The sequence below is a fragment of the Vigna unguiculata genome, chromosome 1 (assembly GCF_004118075.2).
Source record: "Vigna unguiculata cultivar IT97K-499-35 chromosome 1, ASM411807v1, whole genome shotgun sequence".
In the NCBI taxonomy this organism is placed as follows: domain Eukaryota; kingdom Viridiplantae; phylum Streptophyta; class Magnoliopsida; order Fabales; family Fabaceae; genus Vigna; species Vigna unguiculata.
In genome coordinates this window covers 2,996,103-3,020,053 of record NC_040279.1, presented here as the reverse complement: position 1 = coordinate 3,020,053, position 23,951 = coordinate 2,996,103, and the positions used below count along the sequence as shown (strand labels likewise).

At 35.7% G+C, this 23,951-nt stretch overlaps 2 protein-coding genes and 1 long non-coding RNA gene across 3 annotated transcripts; 1 reads left to right on the top strand and 2 right to left on the bottom strand.

The window, feature by feature from the left end:
- Window positions 1-1,219: 1,219 nt before the first annotated feature.
- On the bottom strand, window positions 1,220-8,283 carry LOC114193557 (DNA topoisomerase 2). Its single transcript, XM_028083407.1, has 19 exons — window positions 7,668-8,283; window positions 6,774-7,066; window positions 6,623-6,689; window positions 6,258-6,528; window positions 5,980-6,179; window positions 5,547-5,756; window positions 5,346-5,459; window positions 5,136-5,243; window positions 4,870-5,034; window positions 4,395-4,736; window positions 4,166-4,299; window positions 3,724-4,072; window positions 3,439-3,625; window positions 3,300-3,349; window positions 2,770-3,207; window positions 2,504-2,684; window positions 2,260-2,321; window positions 2,107-2,185; window positions 1,220-2,020 (listed from the first exon to the last, which is right to left on the bottom strand). The coding sequence occupies exons 1-19, from the start codon at window positions 8,226-8,228 to the stop codon at window positions 1,389-1,391; spliced, it is 4,443 nt and encodes a 1,480-aa protein (XP_027939208.1). The 5' UTR covers window positions 8,229-8,283; the 3' UTR covers window positions 1,220-1,388.
- Window positions 8,284-18,965: 10,682 nt separating this feature from the next.
- On the top strand, window positions 18,966-20,669 carry LOC114195437. Its single transcript, XR_003606499.1, has 3 exons — window positions 18,966-19,193; window positions 19,305-19,374; window positions 20,443-20,669. It is a non-coding gene; the product is annotated as an uncharacterized LOC114195437 (long non-coding RNA).
- A 230-nt stretch (window positions 20,670-20,899) lies between these two features.
- LOC114194488 lies at window positions 20,900-23,404 on the bottom strand. The gene is made up of 3 exons (XM_028084747.1): window positions 23,144-23,404; window positions 22,227-22,721; window positions 20,900-21,680 (listed from the first exon to the last, which is right to left on the bottom strand). Exons 1-3 carry the CDS (start codon window positions 23,229-23,231, stop codon window positions 21,160-21,162), a joined length of 1,104 nt encoding a protein of 367 aa, XP_027940548.1. The 5' UTR covers window positions 23,232-23,404; the 3' UTR covers window positions 20,900-21,159.
- Window positions 23,405-23,951: the final 547 nt, after the last annotated feature.

Below are 23,951 nucleotides of genomic sequence, written 5' to 3'. Positions count from 1 at the left end.
ACAAAATGAAATGGGATCAGAGGATAGGAATTCTCAAATTTTGGATCCCCCACACATCTGGGAAACATTGCCAAGGTTCTTCTAGGACTCACTCAGAAATTTTAAGCTCCAAAGTGAAGTCTGGCGTTCTTATCATCAAAAGCTCGAATAAGGTAAAACACTTTTTCAGATTCCAGACAATCATAAAGAAGATTGGAAAATTTATACCAAATTTGCAGCAGGACGCACTAAAAGTAAGTTGACTGAATATTTGATCAAAAGATTGCGAGTTTGAGACTATTTTTCATCCATTAAATGCTAATAATCATCAGCAAGAAGTAAACATAGGGATGGTGACAAAAATAAATAAAATCAAAATCAAATTACTAGAAGGATTATGCTAGAAAACCACCAATAAAGAGAATTAAATGCTTAATGAAACTGATTGCATGAAAGGTGGAATTGAACAAAAGTAGACATGTTTAGCATGCATCATTTTCTTGGTTATTATCTATAAATAGTCCTAAACTCACTAGTACGAGGAATGATTTCATTTGAATGTTATTTGCCTAGAACACATAGTATTCTAGTGAAACACGATGAATGCAAATTCGCCACTACATCAAATCTAGTTTTTATCGATGCAAATATACAACACACTTAATAGTTGTCGATGAAAGAAATTAACCGATAACATTTAAATTAAAATTGAGGAAAAAACTATGATTATGTAAATAGTGTATCACGTATCATTCTTTAATAAGTTCTTTTTTCAAGATTAAAAAATATATTAACAAAACAATAATTTACACTAACACGACGTCTTAATAATCATAAAAAAAAGTAAAGGCGAGGGAGGATACTGATCAGTGATAACGAACGAATATCATACAATAACACTTAACTATATCGAGGATACAATTTACATTAGGACTGTTATTTCACTATCAAATGATTTTATCTAAGTAAAACATCATAGTTTAAAATATAGAAAGTTAATTAGGTTTGTTTCCACATAAATATATATGCAACAAATTCAAGAGAAAATATGAAAAATATCAATTTGGCAAATAGATAATGTTCTAATCCCATTATGTAGTCAATATCTATTCAATTTTATGATTATTATCATGTATTTACTAATTATTAGGTAATCATTTTGTACAAGCACAGGCATCATCATAATTACAACCTGTTGCTTCAACTATGTCAGGTAATATAAACTCAGGTGCAACTATCGTCATCATAAAACTCTTCTAAATCGAAAATCTTACACATAATTACAAATCTATTCCATTCATGAAATAAAAAAGTTAAGTTCACAATTATTCACTAAGGAAGTTAAAAATCCACAAGACGCAGATCAACGTTTCTTCCAAATTGTTAATAAAAGCACAACACACCAAGGCCTAGTCTTCGTCTTCCTCAAAATCAGAATACTCTTCATTTTGATCAGAATCATTGTCACTTTCAGAACTTAGTACGTACGTCATTGGCTTACGATTGGCCCTTTGAGGTCTAGCTCTTGCTGAGGTTGGCGCAACCTCAACCACCTCCTCCTCCGGTGAGGTGCTTGGAGAAGGGTTTGAACCAGCAGAACCACCAGACAAGCTCTCACTTACACTTTCTTCTTTATCAGCAGCAGCAGCAACCCTGCCCAACACGGAACTGCTTTTCTTGTTAAATGGAGAAGCCCTCATCTTCCTCACTTTCTTCTCAGGTGATATCCCTGTTTTCTCCATCATATCGGTTATGAGCTTTTGACCCAACAACTGAGCTTGCTTGCCACCTACGTTCCTCTTCCTGGTAGCAGCAGGTTCCTTTTTCGCATTTTGAGCAGCAGGTTTTCTCCCTGCTTTCTTTTTTCCTGCTCCTGTGGACGGCTGCATGATTTCAAAGTCATCGTCAGCTGTAACATCATTATCATGATCACTATCTGTCTCATCCAACACTACGGTACTTGACTTCTTTTTTGCAGCAGGACCCCTTCTTTTTGGCGCTGTCTTCCCAGCAGGCGCAGGAGGCTCTTCGGTTTCCATGCCTGTGCAGGTCAACAAGTGCTCACATCAATCAACATGAGGGACTTAATTGGAGGATTCAGAATTATTGCGGTGTTAAAATGCTTACCTGTTGATTGATCACTAGATGCGGCAAAGTTATATGCGGCTAGCCGTTCTTGAAGTGATAAAATTTCATCATCCCCAACCTGATAACAAAACTTATGCTCAACAAACATGTGCACCAAACAAACTATATTTGAAGATTTGGCAACTAGCATACCGTCTGAGTATTCGAAGAACCTGCTGCTCTGCCTTTTGGTTTAGTAACTTCGTCAACATTCTCTGATATCGAAAATAGGAAATGTTTCAACATTTTAAAAATTGGAATGGCATGTAATAGATCATAGTATTTCTTCCAGTAAATAAATGTTACATAGACTATTTTTAAAATTCTCTTCATTTGAATGGTAACTATTTTTTTGAATCCCAACAAAATGCTGATAAGAAACGTAATTCAGACTTACCGACTTCCATTGAAGAATTATCATTATCTGGCTCGACATTCTTGGCCTTCTTAGTATATTTCCGTGGTTGAGGTGGCTTCTTAGCTGCTTTTGTTGCTGCTGGAACACCACGATTGGATGCCTTCCTAGTTGCCTGACTTGATCGTTTTCGTTCTTCCTCTGCCTCTTTGCTATCTATTTCCTGAAAAACGCGAAACATGATAATTAAAAGATAAGGAAACATATCATCCTTATTCCAATAGAGTGAATTAGTAAATTTCTCGTACATCAAGTTTCTTTTCGAGCTCATCTAGATCCCTCAACCACATAGACTTTGATGGTGTTGCTTTCAAAATCTCGAACTCCTTTTCCTTTTCAGCTTTCTCTGCTAGAAGCTTCTGAACACTTTCAAAGGTCAAAGTCCGAATAGACATGGCTAACAAATACTCATAGTCGCCTCGTTTTGCTGCTTCAAGATTTCCTGTTTCCTGTTCCGTAGAGTTGTCATCTTCCTGCTCTTCCTCATCATTGGCCCCAGCAACTACAGGTTCTGCAGATTTACCTTTCCTTGGCATTGGAGTGAAACCTTTCTGCTGCAGCTCTATCACCAAATCCGCATTCTTCCTGTTGTTCACAATAATTTCTCCACTCACAACCCCTAATATAAACCTAACTTTGTTGTCCAACACCAGCAAAAGTCGTTCAAGGTTGTTTAGTATGTAATTCTGCATGCATACACAAATTGCATTTCAGTTCTCACTAGTATAGGATTTTTTGAGATCTAAAGAACCTTCCATTACAAACACAACAAACCCACCTTTCTTCTTTCGTAATAATCAAGCCGAAGTGGGAAGAACTCTTCGAGAACTGCACAAAAAATCAAATATAAAAATGTTTTAAACATTATCAGATAAAGGATATTATTCAGAACTTCGCCGAATAAAAGGTATACATACTTTCTTCGGGACTGTCATATTTCTTAATTTTCCCTTCTGCGTCAAAGAGATGCATGTTGTTTGTGCTTAAAGAGGTGGATAGTTTAAACTTCTTAAGCAGACCGTCTTGCATGATGCCCGCTATTTTGTCTAGCTTCATCCTGACTTCTATGTCTACAATTGCATCATCACCGTTCTGTCGGAAATCCTGCACAAAAATTAAAAAAAAATAAAAAATCATGAAAAATTGACAGGCTAATAATTTAGTGTGCATATAGTAAGAAAGTTAGGTTCATGTTATATTACATCAATTAAAGGATCCTTCACATTAGGAGACCCATCAATTATAGACTCAAGGAACTGCTTGTAATCTTGGGTCCATTTACGAATTGGCAGCTCACAGATTCTGAAAGTTTGTTCATCTATTTCTTCCACTAAACCATTCACTAGGTATCCACCTTCCTTTGGGCTTCTCTCAATTGTCCCTCTGAATCCTTTGTACCATGGATTCATTGGCACCAGCGTCTCCCCATTCAACAAACGCCTAATGTTTGCAATTATTTCCCTTGGATTATAATTGGGAATGAAAGAACTCCAGCCTGTCCCAATTCCCTCACTACCATTGACAAGAACCAACGGTATAACCGGCATGTACCTGTGAGGTAGGAGAAAAATAATTTGAGAAACCACCGTGCCAATTACTGTTCATAAACTATAAGGCTCAAATGAAGGAATAAACAAAAAATACCAGTTGGGCTCAATTGACTTCCCATCCTCACTCAAGTATTCAAGAAGCTTGTCATCATCTTCATGAAAGATGCACCGCGTAATACTATTTAGTTCAGTGTAAATGTATCTGGCACTAGCATGATCTTTGCCTCCCTGTTGAAAGAGCAAAATACACAGTTAAATACAAGTTCAAAGCACAACAAACACAGATGATGATCTTCAAAGTCATATGTACAGATTCGACTCACCAGGTTACGAGTACCAAATTGACCATTTGGTTTAAGAAGATTGACGTTGTTGCTACCCACAAAATCTTGTGCCATATTGATAATTGTGCTAGATAAACTTTGCTCACCATGATGGTAAGCAGAATGCTCAGACACATAACCAATAAACTGGGCTACTTTTATTTCTTTGAACAATTTCTTCTTAAATGAGCAGAACAGAATCTTCCTTTGACCAGGCTTGAGGCCATCAACCATTGACGGAATAGACCTTTGAAGATCCGCTCTAGAGAACAATATAAGCTCTTTGTTAACAAAATCCCTGTAGTTTATATATCTGGCTGAATGATCCCGAAAAGTGCCAGGCTGCAAAGAACAGAGTGGTTGATTTTTATTATCGAACACTACCCTCGTTAAATAAACAACACACCTAAATAAAAATTAATGGCAACTCGTCATATCTCTCAATAAAATGTACACAGATGTCTGATCTTAACACCTCAAAATTACGGATCCAAGTCTTCCTGTCTTCAGCCTTTTTCTTACTGAATGCCATCTCAATTGCACTTCCATCTTGCTCATCATCCCAAACAAAATCCTTTTTATGCTTACCAAGATCTCCAAAGTACTCTCGACCTTCTTGGGGAGTACTTGTACCCAAACCCTGTATGTGACAGAAAAATGTATACGAAGTAAACACTCTAACTACAAGCAGAATGAACTGTAAAGCAACTTTCAAAGTTCTCCATCCTTACAGCAACAAACCTTATAGTACTTTATCTTCCAACCACTTGCATTCCCCAACCTTTCCCTCCACGATTCATACTCAGGCATGGAATAAAAAGATAATTTTGTTCCATTTGAATGAAAAGCCTGCAGGGACAGCAAATTCAAAAATGAAATGTAAGATGTGCTATATAACTAGTATGTGAGAGTAAATATTTTCTTTCTCGTTTAGTACTAAACCATACTAACCCTTATTATGGGAGTGGTAAACTCAACCATAAAAGTTGGAACTTTTAGCAATGATGGCCAGAACGAATGAATGAAGTTTATCAGTAACCCTTTGATGTGAGAACCATCATGATCCTGAAAAACACCAAGAAAGTTGAACCATTAAAAGTCCGTCAATGCAATAGACAAAGCAACACAACTATAATACCTATATCCACCCACCTGATCCGCCATAATCATCAAATGACCATATCTCAAAGACTTCACGTTTGTGTACTCTTTGTTTTGCTGCAGTCCGAGAATCTTCTTTATATTTTGAATTTCTTCATTATCCATTATCTGTTTACTGCTGGCTTCCCGAACATTGAGTAACTTACCCCTCAAAGGAAACACCCCATAATGGTCTCGGCCCACAACAGAGAGGCCAGCCATCTTCATAAATAAAAAATAATGTCACTACTCCTAATTCTTAATAGTTTGCGACTGGTGTAAAAAGGGTATTGAGGCCATGAGTGTAAAGAAGTTGAAATTCTGTGTTCTTTTAAAAATCATTGGCTTCTATGTTTCAAATTGAAGTTGAGAATTCTATTCATGTTTGTAAAAAAATAACTTACGGCAAAGATTGAAATGTTCTTCTTTCTAATAACAAACTTACAGCAAGGGCCTTGGCAGAATCTCCCTCGGTCAATATCAAGGTACACTTCTCTGAGTTCCTGCCACCTGCATCATTCGCATCTTCTAGCTTCACAATTCCTCGAAGCCTCTGAGTCTTTGTCCCATCAGATTTCTTGAGATCTTTGCTTTGCTTAAAATCTGCCCATGATAGAAGGGTGTCCACTATTCCAGAATTTCCGACTGCAAACAATGCATCATGTATGTGTAAGAGACCAATACTTATGGTTGAATTACGTAAGATTATTGAGAAAAACAAACCTTCCTTCAGCATTGAGTCTGGAACATCACATTTAGAACCAAAACTAGCCTGTCTAGTTGTGAGAGTTTCCTTAGTTTGAGAATCAAAGGCAGGATTGTCAATAAGTGCATTGACAAACACCCACAAATGATTCTTCACGTTATGAGCTTTGACACTGGCATCCTTCTTCTTCTTATTTACTTTATTCATCACAAAGTTTGTTATCTGATTGGTGATATAATCAACATGAGTTCCGCCCTTGATTGTAGCAATGGAGTTAACAAAGCTGACCTGGTAAAGTCAAATTAGCAGAGTATAAGATACAAAGATAACATCAACGAACTATCAACCAGTAGCAATTTTGCTTCATCAGCTAACTAGTCACCTGCTGAAACTGGCCATCACTTAGACTCACGCAAATCTCCCACCTTTCACCTACTTTTGCATGAATCCTGTAGTCAACAACATAAACAAGTTAGTACAGCAAAAACAGGAAAGGATAAAAACTCTGTCTTCTCAAACTGCGTTTCAAAGACCTTGGAAGTGGCACTGGTTTGGATTTCTCTGCTGATTTGAGGTAAAGATCAGCATAGTCGCGAAATGATTTCATGCGGATCACCTGTCCGTTTAGTTCAACCTTAACTGTCTTACCAAGGCACCCAGCCATGTCCAGCACCCTCTTTTTCATCAAAGCCACAACGTCTTCTTCAAGATGGTCCATCTTAAACTTTGCCAAGTCAGGCTTGAAGGTTACCTTGGTCCAATTCTCACCAGCCTTGCATTTTGTTATCACCGGCTCAGACTTCTTCCCCATGTTGTTGGAGAAAACCTTTCAACCACAATCAAAAAACCCAATCAGAAACACCCATAAACATTACCATATCCAGCTTCATATACCATTTTTCACTCAGAAAATAGAATTCCCAATCCCCAGAACATCACACCAAGTGATATAAATCAAAGTATCAGAAGAACCCAAGCAGAATCCTACATCAAAAAATTTATCTCCAATTCATGTTAAAGAAAAAACCAGCTTCAGATACAACTTCTGCCAAGGGCACGAGAGTTATCAATTCCCAAAAATAAACCAGCGAAAAACACAAATTTACAAAATTCCTCCATTTAAAGAAAAGTGTAACAACAAATTTTCAGAATTAATTATTTAAGTAAGTAGACAGATGTAAGAAACCAAATTCTACCCGAAAAAAAAATAACCGTGCCAAATCGAGCAAATCACCCGCAAGAAGGGCCCAAAATTGAATAATGAAAAATGATTAACATTGCAAATCAACGAAAAACCCAATGCTTCAAGCAATACAATCACTCGAATTATCACAAAACAAAAGTTTCGGGCCTAAAAATCCAAGGACTGTTAAACGAAGGATGAGACCCAGAAAATGGAGAGAAACTCGAAGGGCTGAAAAGAGCACCTGCTTATATTTCTTCTGGCGCTTTCCGTCGGCGGTTTCGATGACGAACTCGGTGGAGAAGATGTTGGTGAGCTTGGCGCCGTAACCGTTGCGTCCACCGGTGGTCTTCTTGACGTTGTCGTCGTAGTTGCTGCTAGTGAGCAAGTGGCCGAAGATGAGTTCAGGGACGTAGACTTTCTCCTCCTGGTGGATCTCGACGGGTACGCCATCGCCGTTGTTGAAGACGGAGACGGTGTTCTGCTCCGCGTCGATGGTGACCTTGAGGGCATCCATGGAGGGATCTCGCTGCTTGTTGTCTGCGGCGTTGACGAGGATCTCGTCGAAGATCTTGTAGAGGCCAGGGACGTAGGACACGGGGCGCTGCACCATCTCGTCATTCTCGTAGACCCACAGCGTCTGCGTGTGCTTCTCGATGGACCCCACGTAGGTGTCAGGTCGGAGCAGGATGTGCTCCAGCTGCGTCTTCTTCTGGTAGACTTCTTCGATGGTCTTCCCCGCTGCTGCGGCGGCCACGTTGGCGGCGCTGCTGCTCTGGAGAGGGCGCTTCGTCTGGGGCTCCATGACACGGAGGGAGTGTCTAGAGAGAGAAAGAGAAATGAAGAGAATCGAAAGAGGGTTTGCGTTAGCAAATGTTTTCAAAGTAGAGAAAGAAGGTTTTAAATGGAACTTGGGGCAACGGTCGTATAGCTTTGAATTTGAAATCTTTTGAGCTTTGAATTTGAGCGGGATTTTTACATCGCATCATGGGGTTCCGTGTGAAGGAGCACCCTTGCTATGGTGTTCTGACACACATACGGCTATTACTTCTTGCACCTCTTAGGTGGATTTTTTTTTCCAAAAAGCACGGTTCAGCTTTTTTTTTTACGTGAATAGCACACTGTGCATTAATTTTACATGGATGGCACACATTTTATCTTAGTTGGGAATTCGGTCCTCTGGGAGCCGAATTCCAACTTGTTATGTTTAATTTTTTTTTTGTTCCAAGTCAGAATTCGGTCCCAAGGTTCCGAATTCTGAACTTGTTTTTTTTTTTTTAAATTAGAATTAATTTTTAAAATTTTTGTAATAAAATAGATATAAGATTTATTTTTTATCTTTTATCTTTTGTAAAATTTTTATCTTAAAGGTTAAATATATATTTTTTAGAAATAGATATAGAATTGTATTTTTAGTTATTTTAGGTATTATTTGAAAGAAAAAAATAATAAATAATATTTTTTTATTTTTAAATTTGTTGATTTAAAAATAGATTTGATATTGTGTAATAAGTTATTTTATGTGCAATTTGAAAATATACAAGTCAATTTAATTTAATTTAATTTTTTTTATAATTTGTGTAATATTATTTATTTTTAATAGATGTTTATAAATATCAAAATTACAGTTATCTTTTAATTTTTGATAATTTTAAAAAATTGTATATTATAAACATTGAAAATTTGTTAAAAATATTTTAAAAATGATGGAAATAACTAAAATAATTTAAAAGCATTTCATTATTGTATTTTAAATAATTTTGTTATTTGTTTTTGGTTTATGTAAAATAAGTAACAATAAAAGATACTAAGAAAAGATGTACCATTGAATTGAATCAAGCACAAGTTTATTGAACACAATTAAAAGTACAATATAAACTAAGTGGTTTGATGTGAATCATCTAAGTGCAGGGGTATTAGGACAATGATTTCTTGTGTGTCCTTCAGTTCTACAAAAAGAACACTTTTTTGATTGTCTTCCTTCCTTAATGTCCATCTCAGTCCTAATTCTACTTGATTTAGGACGACCCCTCTCGCTCCTTTTTGTGGTAGGATGAGGCCAAACCTGTGGCCCTTGGTATGGTGGCCAATATTCTTCATGTCTTAACTCGCCAAATAAATTGTCATATACTTTCATGATGACATCCAGCCTATAATGGGGACTTATGTACATGCTGAATGCATGCTTGCAAGCTGCAATAACATGTGAACATGGTAGATGTATTTTTTGAAACTTTCCACAATCGCACCACCTTTCATCTAATCTAACCACAAATTTTCCTGCAGGACGTACTTCTCTGGGATTGACCATCTCTTCCACTCTGAATCTTGTGGTATTTCTATCAAATTCAACGACATGGTGCGTGTTTGACTTGGAGTCCGCATCTTGTATGAAGTTGGTTGCGTATTCAGAGTACACATGACCAGCATTGGCCATTGCAGTTATTTGCCTACCCCTTTTTGTGAAGTATGTGTTGCACCTGGTGTACGTGGCCAATACTATGGATGAAATGGGCAAATTCCTTGTCTTCTTCAGGACAGAATTTATTGCTTCAGCTAGATTCGTTGTTACGTGACCCCACCTTCTTCCTTGATCATATGCAAGACACCACTGCTCCCTTGGAATTTGGTCTACCCAAGCTGCTGCTTCTGGGTTGTCTTCTCTAATGATGTTGTAGTAGTAGTTACATCGTGGCTCCGTCAATGCGTACGCTACAAATATAATTATAAGAAGAATTTATTTTCTAATAATGGGTGTGCAAAATTAATAGCCAAAAAAATTAAAAAGACAAATTTACATATAATAACTTACCCATGTTGACGAGGTCCTTTTTCAGAGTTGTATTCTTGAATCTTTTTGTAAAATTTTGTGCAATGTGTCGAATACAAAACACATGCACACAGTTCCCTTCAGTCCAGCCACTACTGGGCCTGTTGAATGCTGCACTGATTGAATTGTGGCGGTCTGACATTAAGCACAAATTTTGTTGAGGCGTAACGTGTGTCCTTAGGTTTTTAAGGAAAAAAAACCAAGCTTCGGCGGTTTCACCCTCTACTATAGCAAATGCAATGGGAAAAATGTTATTTCTCCCATCTTGTGCAACAGCTACTAGAAGGGTGCCCCTATACCTTCCGTAAAGGAAGGTTCCATCCACTTGCACTATTGGTTTGCAAAATGGGAAGCCATCAATGCATGGTTTGAATGTCCAGAACACTCTTCGAAAGTGTTGTTGGTTTTCTACGACCTCCTCCCCGTTTGTAATTGGACTGGTTTTCAACTTGTATACAAACCCAGGCAAATACGTTTGCATGGCTTGTAGTAGGCACGACAATCGGTTGTAAGATTGTTCCCAGTTTCCGTACACATCTTCAATTGCTTGTTGTTTTGCTAACCATGCCTTTCTGTAGGTTGTGTTATATCCCATAGAGGTTTGGATGGAAGAAATTATTGTTGCAATTGGTGTGGATGGGTCTGACTCCACCATTTGCCTTACATGTTGAGATATTATTCTTGAGCCGAGGTGCCTGTGGTCTTGCGTTATGAGTTGTGTTGCACATGTGTGCACACCTTCAACCTTTCTAATTTCCCACACTTGGTCCCTTGTACGTAATATTGCCTGACATTTCCAAGGACACACGTGTTGCACACATTGCACCCTCAACCTTGTTGTGTTTGAGTGTGTGGTTTTGTAGGTGCAATGGTTTGTTATGTGGTACCTATTTAAAGCATCTAGAAGTTGTTCCTTTGTTTGAAACCTCATTCCTTGGGTCAGTGTACCAACATCGTGCTCAAAGTTATCATGCAACATTGTGTGGTGTTCATAAGCGTTTGGGAATTCCTGGTGTGGGGTCTGGTTGTATTCTTCATATAATTGGAAGTGTTGTGGTGGGTTATAGGGGACATGGTGTTGTTGTTGTATGGGGTGGACATCTAGGGTTTGGTCATGGTCATCATGTTGATCAAAAAGTATATTGTCCTCATCTTCGCTAAACGCGTCTAAGGATGCTGTAGGTAGACCTAGGTTTTCAACTTCTATGATAGCTGGAGGAGAGGACCTTTGGGTGTTGTGATGTGCGGGAGTTTGAAAAATATTTGAGGTAGACGGACCGGTTAGTAGTTCTGTATATGACTGTATATCATTTCCCCAATCCCCTAGGTAGGTAGTGTTAAGGTCAAATAGTTCTTGTTGCGGTTCGGTGTTTAGATGTGGATGATGTGCATCAAAATGTGTTAAAGAAATATTTTCAGAAGGTCTCGTACCTGAGTTGTAGGTGGTGCAGAGTTCAATAGATGTAACAGTTGGGGTGGCCTGTATCATGTCGAAAGCGCCATCTAAGTCGTCGTCATCTTGGATCTGAGTGGTTGTGTATGTCACATGTTGGCCACAAACTTTAGTTGGAAATTTGAAGTGAATAAGTGGAACTCCATCCCTTGGATCTCTATTTGCCTTCTCCATTATTATGCGAATAAGTTTGGACAAGCCGAAACCTCTGTGGATGCGGATCATGATTGTCTTTGCAGATGCAAAGTAGACACCAGTTTGAGCGTCACTGGCGATTTCTCCATCGTCGTATACACAGACAAACATTGACCCTTCCATCTGAGGTTGTGGTTGAATCTGACTTTTGATGATTTTTCAGAGCGAAGAGAAATTGCAAGATTAAGATTGTGAGTTTAGAAAGTGAGGCTAGTCTTTTATACCAAAATTAAAGTTATCATGTCACTTTCTATTATGTGAACATGTGACTTGCACGATAGTTAATGTTATCATGTAAGTTGCACGAGCTTTTATGTACTCATGTGATTGACACAACTTCTTATGTACCCATTTGAGGGGCACAAATTATTATGAACCCATGTGACTGGCATGACCTCTAATGTTAGCATGTGACTTGACTACATTTTATACGAGATTAGCATTTCATTACCGCCATTTTGTAAGTTCAATTTCATTGAAATTAAAAACTGCATAAACATTGATGAAGAAGAACATCATAAATAAAAATAAATACTTCAAATAATAAAATATAAACCTCAATCTAAATTGAGGGACATGTTGAAGTTATTAGAAAAATCAAAATAAACTTCGTCAGGGATTGCGTTGTTTTGCCTTGTTGTAATAAATGCCATTATCTCAACTGGAAGATGACATGCTTTTGTCATTCCCATGTAAAAAATGGACTCAACATCGTCATCTCCACACATCGTACAAGATCGGTAGTGTGTAATGTCGCCCGATATGAAGATCGGTAACCTGTAACGTAAGTCTACTTCATAGTCGTCCAATGTTGCACAATTGAATTCCTTGAGGATTGCCTGCTTAAGTTGGGACAACGTCATGGTATTTGTTATGGTCACCCATGCCGTGTTGGAGCTAATGAATTTATCGGAATAGTTATCTTCAACATAGATGCTGCCATTGAAGTACACCAACACAGTGAATGCTGTAGATGTCATTGGGGGGTAAGAGTTTGCACTGACTTGATTAGATTGATGAATGAATTGATGAAGGGCATTATTTATAGCCTGAATGGCTCAGTGTGGGTTACAGCAATGACAATTTTTGTTTGTTTATGCTATTGGTTTAGATTTAAAGTAGACTATTCCAACGCACAAGATTTAGATCCACTTTGTAGAAAAAGCTTGGATTTTTTTTCATAGTGGTTTGTGATGTAGTGATTTTCCCTATGTGTTGCAGCTTTAATTATTTGGCATGTGATATGTCAGGTTAAAATTAAAAGCACTAGATCTGATGAGTGGTAGGCTTTAGTCAATGTCATCACGTGATACCAACATCACATGCATAGTTAATATACACACTGCACGATGAATGTCAATCAGGCTTTATCCCACTTTACTTTGTCACGTGAACCCACTTTAATGCAGGGGTCAAGATTTTTTTTTGACTATCAAGTAACCAATCCGCTTATAAATTATTAGGTCATTCAGTTCATAACCATAGCTGCTTATTACCAAAACAAGGATGGTGATCCATCACGAGAATAACATTCACAATAGTTTTCTTGTTGCTGTTAACTATGAAGGTCGCATTAATTGTGCTTTTTATGTGTCTACTACTATGAATTTACAAATGTTGAAAGAAGAAATTGCAAGCTATCGTTGCTGCAGTCAGGGAAGAAGAGTCAAAGATGTATGGTTTCACAAGCCCGTGTTAGGAGAAGGGGACCAGTATGAAACAATTAAGCTCCTCACGGATGATGATGTTCGCGACATGGTTGCCTTCTTCCTTCCACTCCCACATGATCTCCCAATGAAGCTTTCAGTGACCTTACATCCTCCTGATAGTGACAACATGGATGGAAGAAACTCAGCTGCAGGCAACAATATCGATGACTAAAGCTTAGTTCTTTATGTGTTTAGGGAAGTCTGAATAGTGTGTTTAGTAATATTTATGATTAGTACTTAATTTCCATTAACGACTTAAGTGTGTGCAATGTAACGAAGTATTTATGTTTACTTGAACTTTTTTTAAGTACTAAGTACCTATTTTTCGATGACATTATGTATGAATTAATATTTGTTGTCGTATCTGAAACTTATGTCAATGGTTTAATAGCGTCTTCTTTGCATCGTACAAAAAGGAACTCATCAATGCCTTCCGCAACAAATTCAGGAGGGACATGGTACCACAAATGGCTTAGTGGGGGCTCAGATGGTCCCATCAAATGACTTCTTATGATGATGCGCATATGGTTAACAGTAACCCTATTTGGAAGTCTACATAGGGAGAACCTTCCATCTTCAAAATCAATAGCAGCATTAAAGGAATTATATGCATTCAACTCCTCAAATAAAACCATTTTTACTTATTATACTAGAGCACTCCACAACTTTCAAACTAAGGAACCACAACCTTAAATAGAACTGACTATCTTCACCTGGATAGCGTCCCAAGAAACTTATTTACTCTCACCACTGTAAAAGCTGGCGTATCTTTGGAATAAAGGGTCTTAGTTGCACCTTCTAATTATGACAAGACCTATCAACTTTATTGGGAGGTGCCAAAGCTAATTTATTATATTACTCTTTTAAAAGGTAATAGATACTTCAATTGGGATAACGTGCAAATTCAAAAATTTACTTTGACCACTGTAAAAGCTGATGCATATTTCAAATAATTGGCCTCAGTTGCACCTTCTAATTATGACAAGACTTATCAACTTTATTGGGAGGTGCCAAAGTTGATTTATTATATTACTCTTCTAAAAGGTAATAGATACTTCAATTGGGATAACGTGCCAATTCAGAAATTTACTTTTACCATTGTAGAAACTGACGCATATTTCAAATAATTGGCCTCACTTTCACCTTCTAATTATGACAAGACTTATCAACTGTATTGGGAGGTGCCAAAGCTGATTTATTATATTACTCTTCTAAAAGGTAATAGATACTTCAATTGGGATAACGTGCCAACTTAGAAATTTACTCTAACCACTGTAAAAGCTGGTGCATCTTTGAAATAAAGGGCCTCAATTGCACCTTCTAATTATGACAAGACCTATCAACTTTATTGGGAGGTGCCAAAGATGATTTATTATATCACTCCTGTAAAAGGTGAAAGATACTCCAATTGGGATAACATGCCCATTCAAAAATTTACTTTGACCACTGCTAAAGCTGACGCATATTTCAAATAATTGGCCTCACTTACACCTTTTAATTATGACAAGACTTGTCAACTTTATTGGGAGGTGCCAAGGCTGATATTTAATTCAGAAATTTACTCTTACCTTGCAATTTGGACAAGACTTGTCAATGCTATTGGGATAGTGTGCGAATAAAGATACATAATTTTACCACTTCATAAAGGGTTATGTGAACGGTGGACCTTTTTGAAATTGTGCTAATACTGATATTGTTTGTAAGTGGGGAGTACAGAGGTAGTAAGTGGGGAGTTGTGATGACTATTTTGGTCTTCACTCCTCACATACCTCATACATATTTTAAGGGACATCTTTTCATTACACCATCCCAAAAAGCTACTTTTCAATTTCGTGGTAATGAAAATAGTTTTTTTTTATGATACAATGACAACGAACATTTTGTCTTAACACTCAAGTTTCATATTTTACATTAACAAAACTGTTAGCGATGTTCATAATATTAAGAAAAACTCCCCACTTATTCCAGCATTACTCCCCACATACAGAACCCACAATAAAATGAAAGTCCACGAAGGAAAGATTCCAAACATAGCACCAAATTACTCCTATTAAAAAAAATTAATACTACACAAATTATTAAAAAAAATTAAATTAAATTGACGTTTATATTTTCAAATTACACATAAAAAACTTACTACACAATACAAAATTTATTTTTAAATCAACAAATTCAAAAAGAAAAAATATTATTATTTTTTCTTTCAAATAATACCTAAAATAACTAAAAACACAATACTACATCTATTTTAAAAAAATATATTTAACCTTTAATGTAACATTTTTACAAAAAGAAAACAAAAAATAATTCATATGTATTTTATTAAAAAAGTTTAAAAATATTAATTCTAATTTATTAAAAAAAAAAACAAGTTCAGAATTCGGATCCCTGGGACCGAATTCTGACTTGGAATAAAAAGAAAAAAAAAAAGAATCATAAGTTGGAATTCGGCTGCCAGAGGACCGAATTCTCAACTGAAAAAAAAACCGTGCCATTCATGTAAAATTAATGTACAGTATGCTATTCACGTAAAAAAAAAGCGGAACCGTGCTTTTTGGGAAAAAAAATCCTCTTAGGTGTGGTCAAAGATATATAAATACCCGTATTAATATATAAATTTTAACTTACCTTCTTATATTCTTTTCGTACTTCCTAATTACATATTTAAGGCATTTTATATTTATATAATCTCTAAGTAATTTACGTAGTTCTCACTTACGCTATATTAGAAATTGTGTTGCAATTCAAAATCTTAGTTCCTTACTTTTGTTGATCGTTAAGCTAAGTTTTTTCACTGTTTTCTTCTTAGTCTTATTTTTAGTTACTTCTTGATGAATATCAATAGGTTGATTTGTAAAATTTCTATATTTCTATAGTGTACAATTTAAGATATTATTATTTTGTTTGTAATCTACAATGTTTAATATTAAATTTTATATTTTATAGAAATCTAAATATACTTTTGAATTTATAAATATATTTCATAATACATTTGAAATCTAAAATATAAGAAAACAATGACCCCCAGATATTATCCAAATATCCCAACTTAAATGAGTGACACCTGTTCACTTTACAGATTTTTTAGTAACTTCCCCTTCTGTTCTAGATGGCCCATGATCTGCCTATTTTCATACCAGTTTTTGACCAATCTAACCCCGTTATGAAGCATCCATTTCGTTTAATTGTGTAGCCATAAAAGTAATATCAACTTTTCCGCCTATTTGAGTGTTGGATGGCGGGAATATTGTGCATGATTTGATTGATGTTGCATGCATTAGTGATCTAAGATCATTTACTTTGGGATGATCTGCATTTTAAATAAAGTAGTGTTGGGTGGTTTCGTTGTCTGCATTCCTTCTTCTTCGTTCCCCCAGTTTCCTGAGGTATGCCATTTTTTTTTCTTTGTTTGTGTGTCTGAGTTTGTGGTTGGATTCTCTCAATTGTTTTAAATCATTTTAGCTCAGTTACTTTGGAATGATTTCGTCGTCTGCATTTTAAATATGGGTTGAGTTTGATGGTCCCATTCTTTTGCATTTCTTCTTCTTTGTCCCTCCAGTTTCTCATGGTATGTCATTTCTTTGGTTTTTGTGTTTGAGTTTTTTGTATTTGTGTTTTTTGAGTTTCGGTCGTGATGTTTAGGGCTTGATTTTTTGTATATTTTACTAAGTATGTATTTTGTTTCTAATAGTTGACAAATGATGTTTTTTCAGTGAGATTGATGAACAAATTGTATAACACAAAAAAAGACCAAAGTTTTTATTCTTCTCTTCGATGAATCAATTATTTATGGAACATTCGTGAAGATTTTTCATCAAGTAATCTATAATTTAAAAAACTATTTACAAATTACATAATCTAAAACACTCCTTATTTAAAACTCGATAAAATATTATAAAACCATTTTTGTAAAAGAGTTTTTTAATCCCAAATGTAACAGTTCTCTCGGAATAAATAATTAAATATAAATATATATATATATATATATATATATATATATATATATATATATATATATTCAAGTGACACAAGTATCAAAAGTGAAAAAAAGTAATTCTAGAATATTTTATTCACAATTTTGTATCCGTATATGGACAACTTAAAACTTTAAGCATTTCATTTAAATAAATAATTATGGTTTTGGCCAATAAGTTCGTATATATATATATATATATATATATATATATATATATATATATATATATATATAATATAATATTGAATGTAAAATGAAATTAAACTATTCTTTTATTAAGTTATAAGCTTATTAAGTTTATAATTAAAAAAATAATGAACTATTTTTATAAATTCTTTCATACACTCACAATAGTTATATCATAAAGGATAATTAAGCTTTAGGTCCTCCAAATTGGGTTGTGTTACAACAACCTCTAAAATATTTTTTTAGTTTAATCCCTTTAAAACCTAAACATAATTTTTTGGCTTCAATTTTTAACTCTACTAATGTTTTCAGTAATGTCGTTAATTTTTCTAAACTATGTATTTCATTAAGTCACATATTTATTTCTCACGCTTAGATTGTTTTAAGTTAGTGAATAAACCTTAATATTTGTCCTTTTTTTAATAAGATATTACCTTCTGTATTTAAGTGGGTTTGCACTAATCAAAACTTCATTCATATGGGTCACAACAAAATTCTCAAAGAAAATATTGGGTTTTAGAGTATTTTAAATTTAGCATGTATTTTAAATTTTCTTTTAAAAGTATTTAGGTTTATCGGGTTTTAGAGTAATATAATTATGGATGGCAAAGTGGTTTGAGGAAATAGTCCATCTTTCTATCAAAATAGGATGGGTCGAGTTAGCATTTTCAATCTGTCAGTTTGTTTTGTTTTGATCTACTTAACATGTCAAATTGACAAGTCAAAGATTTGTCAGCTTGTCCATGATCCGTTTTTTGTTTATTTATCTTTTAAAAAATTAAAAATAATTAAAAAGATTAATTTTTTTATATTAAATTTTTGTAAAGATATAAATATACGATATTATTATAATTTAAATCATTAACTGTTAGAAACTAAATTTTAATTATTAGTTATAATAGAATAATTTAACATTTAAATACAATAATTATTTTAATTTATTTAATTTAAAATATTAATTAATTAAAAATTTTAAAAATATTTATTAGATTAAATATGTTTTAAATAGTTATTTATAAGATTATATACAAATAAATTTTATAAAAAATATAAAAATAAATGGCATGACCAGTTTGTCGGCTTGTCTACTGGCTGAAGAGATCGTATTTTCTTACCTATTTTACAACCAGCTTGACCTAACCCATTTTTATAGACCAAGGCGGAATGAGCAAAATCGAGTGAGAACCCTTTTTATTTTTTTCCCCTTTTCTAATAACACTCTCTGCCAACACACAAGGACACTACACTCCACTCACCTACACCTCTCTACTGCACAATCCTCCTTCTTCTCTCTAACCACCAAGGAAGTCCAGATTTCCAAATTCAGTTCCTAAACCTTGTTTTCATTCTTTCAGCAACAGCAACATCACCAGAGATCACCACAGAACCCCCTCCCCAAGCTGTTCGAGCCATCCTTACGCGTAAGTCGAATTTCAATTTCCTCAGTTCACCTTCCTTCTTTCTGATTTTAGGGTCTTTAAGTGGTTGGGTCGAATTTTGGGAATAAATTCATGACTAGAATTCCCTTTCAGCTCCTTAAGTGTTGAAGTGGTACCATTCTTCTATTGAGAGCTAATCTTGCTTGGGCTTTGTTGTGGGAAGGTAAGGGAAGCTAACCCTCTCTTTAAGGTTTCTAGAAAATCCGTGAAAAAGCTTGAATTGTATGTTTGATTTATGGAATTGGTGTTTGAAATTGTGTGAATTGATGAGTATTTATTTGATGCTAAAGGGAAACTGGATTGCTGCATGAAGGAACAGGTTCGTGACCTAATATTTTCGCCTAGGCGGGCACCGCTCGCCTGAGCGAAAATACCAGGAAAACGCACCTCTGTTCCTATACGAAGCCTCGCCTAGGCGAGCTGGACTCGCCTAAGCGAGATCACGATCTCGCCTGAGCGAACCAGCCTAGCCTGAGCGAGGGTTCGCCCAGTTTCCTATTTTTGCCACTGTTGGTGTCTCGCCTAGGCGAGACTGACTCGCCTGAGCGAGATAACCTCTCGCCTAGGCTAGACTTTCTAGCTTGAGCGAGAGGCACTGCAGTAGTAATGTTTCTAAGTCTGTTTTCTTTGGTATAAGTATGTGTTTTAAAGCATCTTTGTGTAAATTAGACTCTGTATGATTGGAATGTTACCATTGATGTATAGAATGATTTAATTGGATGAATGTAAGTAAGAAGAGATGAAATTTGGATGGAATTTCAAGGGAAATTCAAGTAGTAATTGTAGTGTGTGTAAGGATGTAAGGAATCTAAAATGGTTGGTATCCTGAAACTCCAATAATCGTTCAAGCTCAGGTAGAGTAGAATGGATTATGTCGTGAGGAGTAGCAGGAGGTCCTCGTCGTCGGACTCGATCAAGTCTTAGACGTGGGGGGGGACTTACCCTGGGAACGGTCGAGTGAATACTCCATGTGTCCAGACTCTGCAGAGTCTGGAAGCCGTTACAGGTGCAAGCCACCAAGAGCTCCAACATCACTTACACAATCCGGATATAGAGTCTAGAATTTATGATTGAATTACATGCTATAAATGACATCTTTTATTGAATGACATTTTTTTTTTGCTGTGAAGTGTATTAATGTTTGCTTCTTCAGTTAGCTTACCCTTCTTGTTGTGTGTCTGCTTTTGCATATTACCCCTTTGCAATGATCACCTATGTTTGGTGGGAGCAGAACTGAAACCTGATGGAGACGCTTCCTCATGAGCAGAAGTTGGAGATTGGCAAGGAGTGCCACTATAGTTAGACCTTTACTGTTTTATTTGGAGGTTTTGGGTGTAGTGTAGGATCCCCTCTATCCACTCTTATCTAATGTATATGAGTTCTTAGATGTTTAAGTGTGGAGGACTGTACTAGAGATGTTTATTCCACGCGTGTTTTGTTTGCTCTTACTATCTGCTGTGTTTGACCGTAATATAATGTTTTGTTTGATAGTATGGAAAACTATTAAATGGGATGTTACAGACTTGCCCATATTTTCACCCATAAATATAATTGATTAATACAAATAAAAATAGAAATAGTGGAATATTGCATTTGCAAATTGGGACAAACTCCGAACCATCTACAAGTAAATATAATTCAAAATGTAACTCTTGGAGATTCCTTCCATGCATATACTTTATGAGATCTTTCAAATTGAACTGGTATAATATCATCTTAGTAATGATTTCAACCATATTTTATGATGAAAAATTCAAAATACATTAAAACTGGTCTCTCGCATTGGTGTGCTTCCCTGTAAAAGGAGAATAGAAATTTACAAGACCAAACAACAGTTGAGAATATCTTTCATCTTCTTGCAATTATAGAAAATACAGACTCAAGGGATAGCAAAAATCTCAGTTACTACATATTTTAGTATAAAGGTAGAGTAGAAGGAACTCATGTTTTAGGCAACAGGGAACACTATAACTTGATCAACAACAGGTCCACAAAGAGAACCATAATCATCAATTCTGGTATGATAGAAGGAGCTGTAGAAAGTGAGTCTGGTTCTGGGTGCAATAGCTTTGAACTTGAAACTCACAGTCCTGAATGTGCCCTTCCCTTCAGACTTGAAGGGAACTTTGAAGGTATCTTTAGCAGCAAATGCTTCAACCATCATGGATCCATGGCACCCATTTTTGGCATCTCCAACTGAAAATGTGATGTTGTAGACTTTGTTGGTAACTGTTCTGATGACTTGTGCAATGGCACTTTCTCTGCCTGCCACAAGCTCCACTGCTCCTAGCCCAAATGGGACATTGAAATGCTTTGAATCGATGAACTTCACAGCCTTTAGGGACTCAATGATCCAACCAGGTAGTGGGGAGAACCTATCTTGTTGTTGAGGAGGGAGCAGAACACCGTTGGTAGAGTTGAAAATGGGGAATGGACCCTCCTCAAAGCCAGGATTTTTTACCAAGTTAACTGCAAGACACCATATAATGGTTTTATCAGAAAATATGAGGCTTAGTAAAATCAGATAGTTCATATTCCACATCTAAATAACAGTAATTAAGTTTCTCTCTCCTTGTTACCACAAAAGGTTATGGGAAAAAGCTTAGATGTGGGAAAAACAAAATATGTATCTAATGTGCTATCAGGCTCCACCCATGTGCTTGGCTAAGGTAAAGATCCAACTTTTTATATTCTATAATAATATAATAACTGTGACTAATTATTCATTTTTGACAAAATATGTCCAAGTAGGGACACATTGAAAATGTGATGGCATCATGAGAGACCAAAGAGCATGGAGGTACTAATCACCCGGAAACTCAGCAAAACGGTTTCCTACAACTTTCTGATGTGTTAAAAACCGCAGAAAGATCAAGGTTGCATATAGATTTGAAATTGTAACATCAATTCAAAGACAACAAAGATTCCCATATAATATACCCAAGTAGTACTTGATAAAATTCAAATGATAGGTTCTAAGAGTAGAGTAGCATAGCATGGTCTATGTTTCATTACCTCTAGTAGGCATTGGAGGGTAGAACTCCCTGATAGCAATGGCATCCAGAAGTGGCCCACAAGCTGGATCTTCTTGAACTCCAGGGTTGTGGAAAGTCACTTTGACAACATTAGAAGTGGCCTTAAACCCCCAAGCAATAACATCACCATTGAGACTATAAAGGGTCTGCAAAGGAACATCACCAGTCTGTGGAGGCACAGAGATTCTCAAAACTTCATCTTGTGCACAAGTCCTTGAGGCCCCAAGAATTAGAGCATACAGTTGACCCTGCTTGACCTTGATAGTTTGGGAGATTGAGGCCTCATTGCCAAGTCTCACAGCATGAATTCCATGAGTAACTGGGAAGAACATGCCACCAGGTTGGGGTCCCCCAGAGACATACTCAACCAGACCATTGATCTCCCATTTGGGCAAAGAAAATTTCCCAACGAGCTTTGTTTTCTTGAGGTATTTGGGGTTCGGCTGCTCCTCAAAGTTGCCATTTTGAAGGTAAGCTATGGAGTCAAAAATTACAACAGATTAAAAAAACACAACTTCAGAATCAGGGTTACTAAGTCTACATTGCCAGATCCAAATGTTCAAAATGAGACAGTGATGAGACGGTATATTCACTTATCACTTGAATCAAAACATTTCATAAACTTGATGTGTTTTTGCTACAGACAGGAGCTAAATCTCAACATAATGGACAGATCTAAAGGCTAGCCTGAAAAAATGTTCAAGCAAGTAACCCATAGAGGCATTCCATCAAACAATTCAGAGTAAAAGTGGACAATGCAGAACAAGGGTTTGAAGTAAACATAGACAAAGTGAACATAAACTCAAGTTAAGCAAGAAACAGATCAAGTGTTTTTTGTGTTTTCTTTTCACATTACTATGTATGAAAATGAAAGGGTCTCAGATGTTAGCAACATACCTTCTGGTACTCTTGGCTCAATGGCAGCAACAACTGAAGCAGCACACAGCAGAGTCAAAAGCAATGCTGAAGAAAGAATTTGTGCCATTTTCAGTGCAAAACTGAGGCTAGAAGAAGAGAAGGAAACAGGGTTTGCGCGTTGCTCAGAAAGAGCAGAACTTGGTGTGGAAGTGAAGTGGATGAAGCTTCGCTTGTTTTTATAATGGAAAGAGAAAATGGATGGTACTTAGCAAAAATCACGTAGAAAAGTGCATTAGGGGGGAACACACACATGATTTGTCTTTGAAGTTTTGATTTTTTTTTTCTCCACCCGGTTTTTTCTCCACGATTCATGCTGTGGACACCTTTGAATTGATGTTACAATTTCTTCTTAGTTAGATAGAAGCATAAAAAGCTGTTTTATTTAATATAAAAAAACTGTTATTTATATAATAATTTAACAAAAACTAGAGACAAGTTTTATACTGTTTTTTTCATCAAAGTTGGAGAAAGGGCTAATTTAATTTTTGAAAGAAAGAAAAGTGATTTATATTATATTACACACTTATATTTTACAACGAAAATGATTTATCAATAAAGGTTGAATATTTTATATTAGTTGGGGTAAAAAAATCATTCTAATTTCTTTTATACTAATAAATACTTATTCACTTTTTTTTCTAAATATTTTATATTAGTTAGGGTGAAAAAAATCATTTTAATTTCTTTTATACTAATAAATACTTATTCACTTTTTTTTCTAATAATAAAGAATAATAAATTATTATTATAATATAAAAATAAATTTAAATAATTTTCTTAATTTTAT